Source organism: Plectropomus leopardus, chromosome 7 (genome assembly GCF_008729295.1).
Source record: "Plectropomus leopardus isolate mb chromosome 7, YSFRI_Pleo_2.0, whole genome shotgun sequence".
NCBI classification, from domain to species: domain Eukaryota; kingdom Metazoa; phylum Chordata; class Actinopteri; order Perciformes; family Serranidae; genus Plectropomus; species Plectropomus leopardus.
Window position 1 is genome coordinate 6229751 of NC_056469.1, and position 15426 is coordinate 6245176.

Genomic DNA, 15426 nt, shown 5'->3' on the forward strand with positions numbered 1-15426 from the left:
GCAGGTTAAACATACTGACTGACAACAAACAGCTGTTTTTGTCAACTGAAATGGTGATAACATTGCCAAAAATGCCAAAAAAATCAAATCCTCTGAGTAAGTGTATTCAACATGTCAGCTCTGAATGGTTGTTGCTATGCCTGTCAGACTGTTTTAGATATTGTGTCAGTCACTTCTATAAATCCCTCTTTCCCCCTTCAGGCTTACTTGTGTTGAAACACACTTAGGAAGACATTAAAGACCCTCGCTCTGCACATGAAAAACATGAAGAAGTGTCTTGTGCATTGTTTTTCTTTAATACAGTTTGCTTTAACTACACATCTGAAGTTCTTTTGTTGCACAGAACAATTTCACATCAACACTCTTTCAAAGGAGATACAGCTGGAGTTACTTTCAGACACATTTGGATCACAACAAGTACAGCTGGAGGATGGACTACAGTGTGACACCGTCTAGGACTGCAAACAACTACAGCATTTTCTGTCTTTTTCATCTGATGTGGTCAGATTGGCCTATTTGGTGAAGGGGCCATAATAATGCACAGTGAAATATCATAGTCAGGCTGTCGTGTACATTTACTTACTTTCTCATTGTGACTGACACACAGATTAACACATTATTGCACTGAGCTACAGAGAGGCAAACAGTCAGACATCAGTGGGAGGAAGTGGGCTGTTGAGCCAAAGCTTTCAGCACCCTGGACAGCTCCCCATGCAGCCACATTGAATGTAAATGTCACCCAAAGCTGACCGGGTGTCCTTCATTTAACTTCTTCAGTGTATGGATTCATTCAGACTGTGTTCACTGGGTGAACTCCGGCTCATGTTTGACAAGCTCGCCATGAGGGATTTGACTTTGTGTGCGTAATAGTTCCTCAGGTTGACCGAGGGCACCTCTTTTATCCCCTCGTCGAAATCACAGCTTCTCATGGCGATCTCCAGCTGTTTTTGTCTCTTGTAGAAAAGAGAGAATTTATTGAAAATGAGCGTGATCGGAAGCACAACTACTAAAATCCCGGCCAGGATGCACGCCGACGCGGTCAGCTTGCCCGCTATGGACACCGGTACCACATCTCCATACCCGACGGTGGTCATGCTGACAGTGGCCCACCACCAGCACGCCGGGATGGTGGAAAGATCATCGCTGTCCTCTTTCTCCACTGTGTAAGCCATGACGGAGAAAAACGACACCCCGACAGCCAAGTAGAGAAGCAGCAGGCCCACTTCTTTGTAGCTGTTCCTGAGGGTGGCCCCCAGGGAGCGCAGCCCCGTGGAGTGGCGCGCGAGCTTCAGGATGCGGAAAATCCTCATCAGCCTCAGCACTTGTGCAACACGTCCAAGGTTGGCCAGAGCCGGGCTGCTCTCCACAACCAGGTTTATGAGGAGAGTCAGGTAAAACGGAAGTATGGACACTAAGTCGATTATATTTAACGGGTGCTCAAAGAAATGCAGAAGATCCGGCGCCACCATGAACCTGGCGATCAGCTCCAGAGTGAACCAGCCGATGCCAAAGTGCTCCACAGTCTCAAAACGCGGATCCTCTGTGGGCTGTCCCTCGCTGTCCAACAGGCTGAATTCGCTCATGCTGTTCATGCACATAGTGGCGATGGAGCCAAGCACTACCAGTATGGAGAGGATGCTGATGATGCGGCTGGCCACAGAATAGCCGGGGTTATCCAGCATTAACCACACGCGCCTCCGTGCGCTCCCGAGCAGCTGCTTGTCAAACTTGGTGGCGTCGCTGTAAAACTCCAACAGTTCGTCAAAAGATGATGTGGTGCTTCCTTCATCGCTCCTGTCTTCCCAGTCCTCCCGGTCCTGGTCCATTTTCCTACAGTGGTAGGCGCTGCTACAACAGGAGTCAATAAAGAACTCGTTGATGCCCCAGTACTCGATCTCCTGGCTGAAGGAGAAGATGCACAGCTCCGCCATGACGTGCAGCCTCCCCGTGTTGTAGAAATTCAACACGTAGGGGAAGAGCGCCGGGTTCCTGTCGAAGTAAAACTCCTTCTCTGTGTCGTCGTAGTCGTCGCACAGCTCCAGGATGGACTCTTTGGACTGGCAGTGGAGTAAGCGCGCAAGCCTCGTCTCGGGGAACCTGGAGAGCGTGTCGGACTGGAGACGCTTCTTGAAGCCGCCCACGTTGATGCGGATGGCGGCGTTGTCATCCATGTGAGCCCCGCGGCCTGGTTTCCCCAGGGCCTGACCTGTCATATCTGGAGTGGGGGACACACATAGACGCACGACGCACAGAGAGAAAGAAAGAGACAGACAAAATCGCGTTGACACAAAGAGACAGCCAGTACAAAGAGAGGCACGCACATCCAGAGAGCGCGAGAAACAAAAGGAGAAAGGGAGTTGTTTTTAATTTAATATAATTTCTAATGCTTTTTAGAATAAAAGACAACATGTCCTTTTGTTACAACCATGTGCCTTATGCCAAATCGGAGACAATTTTACGAGGAGCAATATTTGGCTTCTTGGAAACAAAAGCGCACGGAAGAACAATGAACTTACTTTAAAGCGCTGCCAGTTCACTGAATCCCCCTAAGAGAAGACTCCGCATTTCCACTCCGGTGATCGCATGTTGTAGTTTGTGGCCAAGTTGTGGTCCTATGATAACTAAAGAGACCCCAGTCCCCCTTGGAGTCCAGACAGTCGCGTCTCTTTCAGGTTGGTTTTGAAGAGAAGAAGAGGAAGTGTCCTCCAAAGGGAGTAGACGCGATTTCAAGTATGATGCTGCCTCAAGACAGAAAAAAAAATGATGGTCCTTTCTCAAATATACCCGAAGGCTTGTTGTTGTAGCTGGTGGTCCTTACATCCTGCATCCACCGGGTTTTACGCCTCCTTCAGTTACAGGTAGCAGCTACATTCAGAACAGTGAAGACTGGGAGCCATAGGATCTGATACACGCCCTGGCAGCCGCTTTTGGCTGTGCGAGGGAATTCCTCTCTCTCTCTCTCGTTCTGTCTCTCTTCTTTCTATCTGTTGCTGCGCAGCAACACGTAGCTCTCCCTTCGCACCGCCCTCCCGAAGTGATCTCAGCATCAGGGGCGAGGCGCATCAGAGAGGGAGCCACCAACTAACGCACACACAGAAAGCACTGACACGACATCAGGTGAAAAAAATAAACGAACTGTAAAAATAGCCTGAAAATATAAGCTTCATGTCACTATATATTGCAGTAATGCTATGGGAGATTGGGCAAACATTATTATAATATCATATAATAAGATTACAAGCTGCCAGAGAAAGTTCTAAAGAGTAATATAAATAAAGTTGAAGCTCTCACAAGAGCAGATTTTGGGAAAATGGTCAAGATCTGTGCAGCAGGGATATCCTAACTTTAAATCTCTACTGTCAAATCAAGCTCCAAAGATGAATCTGGATCCTACAGTTCCCATGATGCAACTCAGTTGTGTCTTTGATCAGACCTTCCCTGCCTAGAAACTTACCTCCTAAGTTTGTAATGCAGGATTTGCGTTAAAACTGCGAGTCTCTAAACCCAAATAACCCCGATGACATCGTCGCTGATATTTATTCTCACAGTAGACATGCACGTGTTTTACAATTGAGAAGTTTTCATCTAAACTTTATTTATGAAATTGTCTCTTTTATTCAGACAGTATGGACATCAAGTACAAAAGGGATAACAGATGACATTGATTTATAAAAGGATACAGAAAACGCAGTGTGAAGAAAAATAAATAGATAATTCAATAAACAAGGCAAAACTATTTGGACAAAAGTCATTAAATTGAATGTAAAATAAGAGGAAAGACAAAAGGCAAAAAGAAAAGAAAGGTCATTTATTAACACTCCCACATACAAATACATGTTATCCCACTTCCGCACTTTAACCCATTTAAATTCATACTTGAGTTGTGGCATTACCTCACCTGCAACAGGATTGATCTAAGAATTTATGAATATATTTTATTGAACTGTTTTGTTTTCTTCCTTTTTTTGCAAGGCTGATTATTGTTCCATCAATATCTGTCATGTTAGAAGATCCAGTCATTGTTAGATGTTGATTTTTTTTCTGGTTTAGTATTGTTTTCTTGGTAATATTTAGGGCCACAAGTAGGGGTATTGTGATTTTTTTCTGAACGTGTGTTGAGTATTTTCAGATCTCTGGGTATGCATAAGGATAGGGGATCATGAAATGCTAAAGCCAAGAAATAGGGATAATGTGGCAGTTTTTTCTCCCCAGATATATTGTGTTGGTGGACAGAGCCAGAACGTGGGATGGTAGCCGTCAGTCATGTTGAGTAAATCCCATTATGTGCTATGTGATGTGTTCTGTAAATTATCTTATATTGTATTAGCTTTTCATTAGTATTCCTAGACATGCTGAAGGTGTTCTTACAGTTTTTATTCCAAAAGTGGTTATTGGTGTGTATGTTTAGGATATTTATTTATTTATTTATTTATTTATTTATTCAGTTTTATTGTTGCTATCTAACAGTAGTTATTGTTCCAGGCGTGTGTTTGGTATATGTTTAGCTATATCTCTATCTCTTGGTTGAATGTTTTAATTGGACATATAGTAAGGACTGTTGTTTCTCATGTCAATAAGCTGTTGGAATAGTAGCAAAGTGTCATGGCAAAAAATGCGATGGAAGTTTGTAATTTCTTTTCTTTCCCTTAAGTGCCTATTAGAGGTTATCTTTTTGCCGTGAAGTCTGGATTGTGCCGTATGGGTGTTTTTGCAGAAGGTGACATGTTTTTTTTTTATGTTATTGACTTTCTATCCAGCTGTCAGAGTTGTGGAAATCGCAGTATTTTTGAAGCAGAAGTGGTGTTTGATTGTGTCACTGAGGAGAGGTGCTGTGGGTCTGTGATTACTATGGCATTCAGTTTGTTCCATATCAAGCCATGGGTGGTGGAGATGGTGGAGGTGTAGTAATTGATTGCTTGAAGTGTTGGAATTTGCTGCTTTTAATGGCTGTAATGCTGTCAGCTTTATTCTGGAATTTTTGTTTTTCCAGTAAAATGTTGTCAGCTGTGTGTCCAGTGTGTCGAACCATTTTGCTGTGGAACACTGTGAATTATTGTGATAAGTTACTGATTGATATTATATATTTTTTATTGTAGCAATAGATAGCGGCATTGTCATCCATTCCCTTAAGTCATCTCCAAACTTTATGTCTTAAATCAATTTAGTGTTACTATTTAATACACTTAAAACTATTGGGTGCCATAGAAACTGCAGGGTTTTTTTGTGTTTTTTTGGTATGTTTGTTTGTTTTTGTAAAAGTGTTAAATGTTAGATGTGGGGACCACTGCTTTCATGTAAAGGTTACTATTGATTGGCAAGTCTCTGGTCATTGATCACACACATTCACTGTCATGCTGCGTGGATCAATAGAATTATGACATTTAACGAATGCCAACGTCTCCTCTCATGAAATGCAGTTTAATAACTCTCCCTACAAAACCATGATGCTGTCTGATTAAAAAAAAAAAAAGATTTGCTTTCAACACTGACCATCACCATCTCCACCATTACCTGAATTTCTTTTTATCAGTTCAGTGGAAACATCATTAACAGCCCCATCTTGCTGAACAATAAAGCCAGTGTTAAAGCTGCAGCCTTGCAGAACAGCCTTGCTTGTATTGATTAAGCGCTGTGGGTTTTGTTTTACATGTCCCAATGCGTCTAATGAAGGTGATAGTGGCTGCAGACAAAAGCTGCCTTTAAATTCTCTTGGGTACATGCTTGTTAGTATACCATCAGTTATCTCTTTATCAGAAGGCATTTTGCAACAAAGAAAGTGTGATGTTGAAAACTGTTGATTGCATCTAGAATAAATTCAATCTAAGCTGTTGGGTTACAGCCCTGTCACCAGAATAAAATGCTGGCATTGTACAATTCTGCAAACCATATGTTAAATTTGTATATTTCATACTTACCTTATAAACAAAGACAATTGTGGATGACTGTGAGGCATAAGTGAGGCGGCTGCCGAGGAGTAAACCAACATCCAACATCCAACCAACCATGATTGTAGCAATGAAACCAGATTTTTTTTTTTTTTTAAAAAAAAGAGAGATGGCTGGGCATTCCTAGCTATGTTTATGCCATTTTCCTAAGTATTCCTAATCCTAACTAAATGGGGTTTTACATAAACCTAAAACCATTTTAACCACAGTGTTTTCCCAACATATCATTAAATTTTTTTTTTTAAAAAAACCCAACAACATGTAGAAATATACATTTTCAGTGTATCCACCAGAGGCATGGACTCAAGGCAGTCTCAAGTCACAGATTTGACGATTTTAGACTTGACTGGACAAAATAAAAACAGACTTGCAACTCCACTTGGATTTCAATACCATTGACTCATGACTTCACTTGACCTTGAATCTTTTGACTTTAAAATACTTGATATCGTCCTCAAAGCCCAAAGAGTTGCCCCATTACTTTATTTCTCTACATTGTCAGAATTAACAACTAATATTAACACATTAATTCCCAGCAAGTCGACATTAAAGTCCTCAGATCCACTTTGTTTGAACCAATACTAATGCATGTAATCAAGTTGCAGGAGAGAATTATGACAAACTAATGTTTTCTTAGTGGCAGTTGAAAAAAAGAGGTGATTTTGTTTAGTGTCAGAAATTACACAGTGTTAAATAAAAGACAAATTTCAGTAAACAAAAATTATAGGCGGAGACACAACTGGAACCTTTGTTCAACATTTGAAGTTGTACAAAAAACAGCAAATCAAGGTTAATATTAGCATGTCAGCAAAGTAGCTTTTTCACACTTGTTTTAAACAAATATAAATTTGAAAATGCTTCCATGAATTCTGTAAATTTAAAATATTGATACTCTGTATAAAATTTGGTGGAGTGCATTATGACTTGTTTAGGACTTGGAACCTAGTCTCTGACTTGTCAGTCTTGATTTTGGACTTGATTTAGGACTTGAGCTCAAAGACTTAAGACCAGCTTGTGACTTGCAAGACAGTGACACAGTCCCAACTCTAGTATCTGCTACATAGGAAACATAAATATGTAACATAGCCCACAGTTTGCAGAAATGTACAATGCCAACAGTAGTTCTGTTGATTGGATTGAAAGTCATTACACTAGAAGAAGACAGAATATTGCTTTGCTGTGTTTGAGCATATGAAAAGAAAAAGGACTAATATGGCCCATTTTTGGTCCCAGCACATACTTTTAAGTAGCCATGACAAAGGTTATCACCATCGCTTCATTCTGCTGTATGAGAGGACCTGAAGTGAACGCTCTAATAGCAGCTATTGCTCCCTCAGGCTGCGCCCCTGTGATCGGCCCCCCCTATCTGTCGTCATTTACAGGCCAGCCTGTTTAAAGACACCATGCTTTAGATGCTTTTGAAAACACATTTAGGATCATCGGAAGCAATTTCCCTCTTGCTGTATTGTATTGCAGTACTTATTTGGAGATATAACCACAGGCGGCAGACAGCGCTGAAACTATTTACTCCTAAATAGGATCTTTCACTCCCAGATTGTTACACCCAGGCAGCCAACACATTAATATTTCATCACATTTTTTCCCCTCCTAACAATCAGAGCTTAACATGAGTGTGTAAGCCCATGAGATTGCTTATACATATTAGGTCTTTACAGTTGTGTTCACACACCCCATCGCCTCATTCTGGATGCTTTTAGGGGGTTTAATGAAAACTAAAACCTGTGCTCTTCAGGTAGTCCCAGTATGGTATTACAGATTTTTTCACAGGCCTCTACAGATCCTCTACACACTCACACAGCAGATAGGATTTGTGAAGCTCATTGAGATCCTTGAAAGCAAACAGAACCCATCTCTGCTGATCAGAATACACAGACTTTTTATTATTAACTTGTGGGATCCATCTGTGGTTGTGTGGGAACGTTGTGTGATGATTATAATCCTATTTAGTCTATCATTACCCTCGACCAGCAGCGTATTATGAGTGCCTGGGTATCATCCTCTGTTTACTGAGATTATTTGATGTATGTGTATAATGCTTAGTATTTCTCTCCATATGTTCTCTCACTGTGTAGGAATGCCTTATAATCCCGTGCAATGTGCCTTTACTGCGCAACATCTGGACGACGTTCAGATGTCAGAGCTCTCAGGATTAATAGGTTACAGTCAGTGTTTATCCTTTACCTGCTGGGAAGTGTTCATTATCTGTGTGCGATATCTGATTTAGGTGAACATAATGGGTGTCTTCTCATTCTGCAAGCTCCATCAGTCCTGAATGGTATCTCTGATGCCACAAACATACACCTCCTCAGATTTCATTAGCGTGGGTGAAGAAGCTTGATGTTTGTAACAATGAGTGTCATCAGGACTTTGTTCAGGATTACTGAGGCTGTTGGCTCTAAATTATTTGGGCAAAGCAGACTAGTATCTGCAGATTATTCACTGTCTGCGTCTCATTGAACCGTGCAGCTTTTGATTCATTCTTCCCCCACATGGTTGAGTTTAATGTGCTGCTTTGTGGAGGAGGAACTATTCTTCATAGCTTGTTCCTGAACAAGCCACCTTAGAAAGAAAGGCCTTGCTTTGCAAAGAAGTCCTTCTGTCTGACTTTATTATGGCAACTTTAGTTTATTCAACTATTACAAACAGCCTGTGACAGAAACAGCACTCAAATCCTTTAACCATTTGAACCTTGAGCAAATTGGATTGATTTAAGAGAAAAAAAAGAAAAAAAACATGAGAAGGAAATGAGCAACTTAGCAAGACAAGGCCAAAAAAATGTAAATAGTTACAAGAAAATTACCTAAAAATAAGCAATAATAATAATTTAAAAAATGAAAGGTTAAAAAAAAGAAGAAAATTGAAAAAAAACAAATTTCCCTGTCACGCAATTTTAAATATATAATTATGATAATAATTTATGGACATTTTTTATTTACTCTTTAAAAAATAAAATTCTGGTTCCTTTTCCTAATTTCTTGCAATTTGTGGAACATTTTTTACCATGTAGCTCACCGCTTTTTTCGCCATGTTTTTATAAGAAATCAAACCAGTTTTCTCAGGTTTTAAAAGCTTTAGTGGCTTGTAAAAGGCATCTTAACTTAACACAAGGAAACTGATGCTGACCAGGTTTTTAATGAGTTAATCAAACAATGGTACTAATATATTATAAAAAAAAATTAGGGTTGTCAGCATTAACATGTTAATCGTGATGTGATTAAGGTTGTAATAAACACGTTTAATTTCTTTTTACCGTGTTAATGGCCACTCAATATTCCTGTCTTTAAGAGGCTGTACCGGGCTTAGTTAGAAAGCTCGAGTGATGACACCGGCATCATATCAAACTAAAACACCTTGGGAATCAACTATAATCAACTATTCTATTGAAAACTACACATAGCTTCTCAGTAAGAATAATGGTCCAAAGTAAGGCTAAATTTTGGCAATGGAAAAACGGCACAGCCGTTTCACAGGGGTCCCTTGACCTCTGACCTCAAGATATTTGAATGAAAAAGGCTTCTTTTGGTACCCATTAGTATCTCCTTGACAGACATATGTCTCTTGCAGCTTTTTGCTGTCATTTGATTCCTAATCAAGACAGTCTGGTAAGAATTGCATTACCTTGTTAATATGAATTTCATAACTGTTTTGTGATGCAAAATAACTATATTGCATGCAAACATGCAATTAAATTCTACGATTTATCGCAAAATTATCATTTGACAGCCTTAGTAAAAATATTAAATTATAGCTGAAAGTTTAAATCCTGCTTAAGTAAAATACAGAAGTATAATCAGAACAAGAATAAGGTTTACAGTCAGGTAGAGAGTAGAAGCTCCTCCTGAACCTCCCAGTGCTAGCCTTGTGTATCTGATACCTTATTCCAGACTTCAAAACAGAGAAAAGGCTGTCGTCCAGGTTGTAGGGATCTTTTATGATTCTCCTGGCCTTAGTTTTTAAAAACTGCTGGTATAAACATCCTCTGTGCAGGGAAGAACAGCGCCTATGTTGTGCTCAGCTGAACAGCCCACTCTTTGCAGGGCCTTGTGGTCCTTGTTCACTGCTGTTTCTGTATCAGGCAGTGATATTCTGCGTCATGTCGCTCTTGATGTTGCAGGAGAAGAAATTCCTCAGTATTTGAGGAGATAGTCAGAATATCCTCAGCCATCTCAGGTAAAACAGCCTCTGCCTCGTTTTTCTCACTACTGAGTTCAGCCTCTCGGTAATGTAGAAACCAAGGTACTTGAAGCTATCTGCCCAGTGGAGAGAGAAGTTGTTGCTTCATTCCAAAGTCCACCATCTTCTCCTTAGTTTTGCCGGCATTCAGAAGCAGGTTTTTGTCCTGAAACCATCGGGGTCAGGTGTTCTACTTAGTGTAAGTAGTCCTTTTTATTGTTATCTGTGATCAAACTATGACAAACATGTTCAATATAACAGTTGTAGAATGAGATAGGTGTACAGTTTTGTGCAGGTGCAAAAATATGGATCAAGGTTTAGGGGTCCCACACCTTGTTGATGAGAAACTCTTTATGTGGTTTGAGGTTTTGGTCCGGATGGACTACAGCTACTGCTGGTGACCATGGTGGAAAGGGGGCCCAAAATCTTTCCTGTCAGCCTTAGGGTCCTGGAGGCATACAGGTCCTGAAAGAAATAGCAAATTGTAGCCAATCACCCTCTCAGCAGGGCAAAAGATATGCTGCAGTCTGTAAAACATATAGTATGTTACATATAGCATCTAAACAAAAACAAAAAAAACAGTGTTGTATTATATATGACATTATTAGATTGTTGGTACTGATGCATTAATGTGATGTATGTAGGATTTTACTGTTGTAGCTGATAGGTGGAGCTGGTTTTATCTGCTTTATATACATATGCATATATATAGTCCAAATAAGAGGGGTCGTGGGATGAATAATAGGTAAATAAATACAATGTTCTCACCAAATTGTTTTAATTTTTGACTTGTTAAATTTTTACTTGTTTTTCAATTAAATATTTTGTTACTGAATCTTTTTTTTTTTTTAAACCATCTGAGAATTTTCAAGTAGAAATTTCTCTTTGGTGAAACTGCTAACCACTTGGACATCTGAAGCATTACAAAGAGCACCAACTAAGCGTCTTATCTTGTCAAGCTTTTAAGACAAATTGTTTTCATTATTTAGATTCATTTCCTGTTACTCTCCTTTCAGGTCCCCACCTCGGCCCTCGCGTGTTTCCTGCTTGTGTGATTGCCTGCCCCGCCCTGATATGTCTCAGCTGTGTCCAATTACCCCTGTCTCCCTCTGCGTACTCCTGCGCCCTGTGCCAGTTTGTCTTTGTTCCTTGTGTCAAACATCCCAGCGTTTGTTGTAGTGCTACTGTAGTATTCCTTGTTTTCTAGATCCTTTGGTTTGTGTTTTTGACCTGTCTTTTGCCTTGCTCTTATCGATTGTTTGCCTGTCCAACTGCCTGCATGTGTACCGAGCCCTTTTGTAAAAGTAAGGACTTTGATTTTTGCCATTCCGAGTCATGCACTTGAATCATACATCAGTTTTGTTACTAGATGTTTTGGGGTTTTGTTTGTATGCAGGCAGGAGCCAAACACTTTTGAAACAACAGGTTTCATTTTAACAATTAACAATTTCATACACTTATCATATGCTGTTTTTATGTAAAATATTTCCTTTAAAAGTAACTAGTAACAACTGCCAAATAAATGTAATGTCATAAAATGTAATGAAATGAAGTGAAGTTGGAGCCTTATGTAACATAAAATGTATACACTCAAATACCTTAAAATTGTGTTAAAGAAATCAGTACTTGAATAAATGTACGTAGCTATTTTCACCTTTGCAAACAACAATGGAACATTCAAAAAAACAATGGGTCTCAATTATTCCGACTTTTCTACTCAAGTGCATTAGATCAGCCAGTAATTTAAAGGATGGGATATGATTTTGCACTTGGCTGCAAAAAGCGTTTCAGCACTCAGAAGCTTTTTGATCATACTAAAACCTCCTGCATTTTAAATCCCCATCATTTAGATTCTGCACGCTCTGGCAGGCTTTCATTCACATCTCATATCTTTTGATGGAGACCTTTTCAGAACCTCCCATATAAATTTAATCATGAAATAATGGCCCTCTTTATTGTTGTGTCTCAGCCCCGACAGCTCAACAGTAGATAAAGGAAATAAAACGTCCTCAGTATGAAAATGATCTGTGACACAAATTTCCAGCTCTGACCTTAAATCAAGGGAAACAAAATATTGTGTTTGCTCTCTGTGTAAAATTAATTTTGAACAAAACAATATTGAATTTGAAGCAAAGAATGCATTAGCTGGGTCAGAAAGAGTTTATTCAAGTGGATTTTTGGTGCCAGCGTTTGTTTTTTAAGGACAATTTCAAAGACAATTTATAGTGGGTGTGTTGAGCTTGGGATATGGAGTAACTGAGCAAGTTGGGAATGTTCCCACAACATTGGCTAACGTTACGTACGTGTTGCAATAATGTTTCAAAGAAAACATCTGAATCTCATTTTCAAACAAAGTTTTAAGAATGTTTATAATTTCAAATAATGTCCCGATGAATGCTTAATAAGGCGTCATATTATACCTGCAACATTCTGAGGATGTTTTGGTGATGCTGAGAGATGACAGATCATAAAATGTTTCCTAAAACATTCCCACAATTTTACATGAGGACAAAGGAAGGAACATTTTCATAGCAACATTCAGAATATGTTATTGAGGTTCATGTAATGTGATATGTTAACCAAATAAAAACATTTTTAACATGTTGATAGAGAATGTGCGCCAAACTTTAAGAAGAATGTTCTGGGAACTAAAAGAAAACTTGAAGCTGAAAATATTACTAAAACACTGCACTGGTTGCATTGTTCCATTCTCAGAATGTTTTTGGAACCAAAACTTGCCAGCCAGGAAAGGTTTCCCAATGAGGAACTGCTCCAAGTGGACCAATCAATTTCAGAGTTTTTAATCATTTTAACAGTATCATGCCTTCATTTTCATATTCTATAATCAGACCCGCACGGTCAAGAGGAGACAATCAATCAGTCGATTAATCCCCCTCAGAGTCAAGATGACATTTTCTTCAGACTTTTGATGAGTGTGTGTGCAAGAGAGGAGGGGGTAGATAACGGGTGGATGGAGAGGACAGAATAGAGAATGAGAGAGAGACAGAGAAGACGAGAGAAAAGTAGGAAGAGGATGTGGTTATCTCTCTCTCCTTCAAAGCCCGAGGTGCAGGCTCAAGTGAGGCTGTGTAGGAGTTTTTTGTGTCGACTAAATCTGCTGCTCCCTATCTTTTGCTCAGCTGCCTTTATCTTTCTGTCCTTTCTTGTGCTTTCTTTCCCACTCTCTCGCTGCCTTTATGCATCTCTCTTTTCCATCTTTTTCCTCTCTTTTATGTTTTTTTGCTCCTCACTCTTATTTCCTTCCTTTCAGTATCGACATTTGAGGTCAAAGATCAACAATATGCTGACCTCATCCTTCGCTGGAAAACAATAGGAATTCATGTGAAGCATTGCCAGGGAAGACAAAACCTCTGGGGGAAGAGCTCCTCTCTCCATGACAAAAGCTGTCAGTCACAGCTCGCTCTGAATCCCTGCCAGCGCTGATGGATGAAGCAGCACTCTCTGGAGAGATTTATGGAAATAGTTAAAAAAAAAAAAAAGGGGGGAATCTGTTTAGTCATGTTATTCCAGCACGTGAAATAAAATGTGCTTTCACTGGTCTCCCCTTTTCCCCTTCACGCCACAGTAATCACATCAAATGGTCCTTGATTACAGAGGAAGCTGGCTGACTCCGGACAGAAGGAGCAGAATGAACAGTGATGGAAACTAGAGAAGCTGATTCCCCAACTTCCAGCTCTGAGTGAAAGAGTGCCCTCAGTCCAGTAATTAAACATATTACATATTAACAAATGTCCATCTGACTGAAGTCTATGTGCTCGACATGATGAGCACTAATTAGCTCTGATATTAAGCAATAACGTGTAACAGCAGCATTAGCGTGACCTAAATTCAGAAGCAGCTCACACAAGGAAATGGCGCTGCACTGTGTGGTTATTTGCAATTTATTTCTGTGCACGAGCTTCATCAATAGTCTGCTGGGAACTCAGAGTTGTCCCACTGTGTCCTTCACATTCCCTGGTTCGTGTGAACACTCACAACTTGCATTGATTGAGTGTCCTTTCCTCTGTGAGGATGAAAGGACTTCTAGCATTGAGACATTGCAGATCTTTCTTTTCACCTTCTTCTTTTTAATCTGAGGTGATGTTGCTCCTCAGGGTTATCCATCTGCTGCAGGGTTTTAATAAACTGCAATTGTACATGCCAGCTGATGTGGAAAAATGTGTACTCTTGGTCAGTCTTCAGTTTGAAGACTGAGAAAATTAACATTTATGAGCCTCAGTTGGTGGTAGTTAAATATATTTTAAACATGACACAGATCTGACGTCAGAGAAGATCTTGGATGCCTGCATGGACATAGCCGTACCCAAAACTTAAAGTGTGTGTAAAACTTAGTCCAACCTGTTTAACATTTGTCTGAACATGTACAAGGTCTTTATAATGCAGTATCTGAATCATCAGACACCCTGAGCCTCACATGCCTGCATGCAAAGACTACAGGAAAACATACCAAATATAATTAAGAAGGTGGCACAGCTCCCTGATACATAATGTCAGAATTCAAAATGACCACAAGGTGACTCAAAACAACTGATCTTGATGTGATGTCCCTATGCCCAAGGGATGGGAGATTTTTAGCCTACATGTCTGTATCCGGCCCTGTGATAGTCTGGCGACCTGTCCAGGGTGTACCCCGCCTTCCGCCTGTTGACAGCTGGGATGGGCTCCAGCCCCCTTGACCCTTGCGAGGACAAGCGGTTACAGAAAATGAATGAATGAATGAATGTCTGTATCCATTAGGGCCGAAGGCATCATAATCTGTTCATGGCTATAGGATATTATTTTATCCTAGAATGTTTCTCTTTTTTTGGCATTAATTTATTACCCTGAATAAACAATGTAACTATGTACAGTTTATTATTGCTGAGAATCAGGGCTTTAAGTTTAAGTCTTAAAGTGACAGTTCACCCCAAAATCAAAAATATATATTTTCTTCTTTCCTGTAGTGCTGTTTATCAGTGTAGATTGTTTTTGTGTGTGTTGCAGAGAGTTGGAGATAAAAGGAAAAAAAGATTTACTTTTTTTTTATTTAAAAAATGAAAAAAAAAGTGAAAACTGCTGACAGTGCGAAATGCAAACATGAATGGCGTTCTCTGCACTGCAGTGTTAGCGAGCTCAGTGGTATTAGTTGAGCTAGCAGTAGCTGCATACTTCATAGGCGAGGCGTGCATCTACTGTAATCTTTTATCTACATCCCAGTTTGACCCCTGTAATTTAAGTTTTCAAATCTAGCCATCCGCATGGGCTTCATCCATGAGATGTTTGTGAA

General features: G+C 39.9%; 1 protein-coding gene across 1 annotated transcript; it reads right to left on the reverse strand.

The window, feature by feature from the left end:
- Nucleotides 1-506: 506 nt before the first annotated feature.
- Nucleotides 507-2929, reverse strand: LOC121946233 (potassium voltage-gated channel subfamily S member 2-like). Its single transcript, XM_042490726.1, has 2 exons — nt 2517-2929; nt 507-2215 (listed from the first exon to the last, which is right to left on the reverse strand). The coding sequence occupies exon 2, from the start codon at nt 2211-2213 to the stop codon at nt 774-776; it is 1440 nt and encodes a 479-aa protein (XP_042346660.1). The 5' UTR covers nt 2214-2215; nt 2517-2929; the 3' UTR covers nt 507-773.
- Between the last annotated feature and the right edge of the window lie 12497 nt (nt 2930-15426).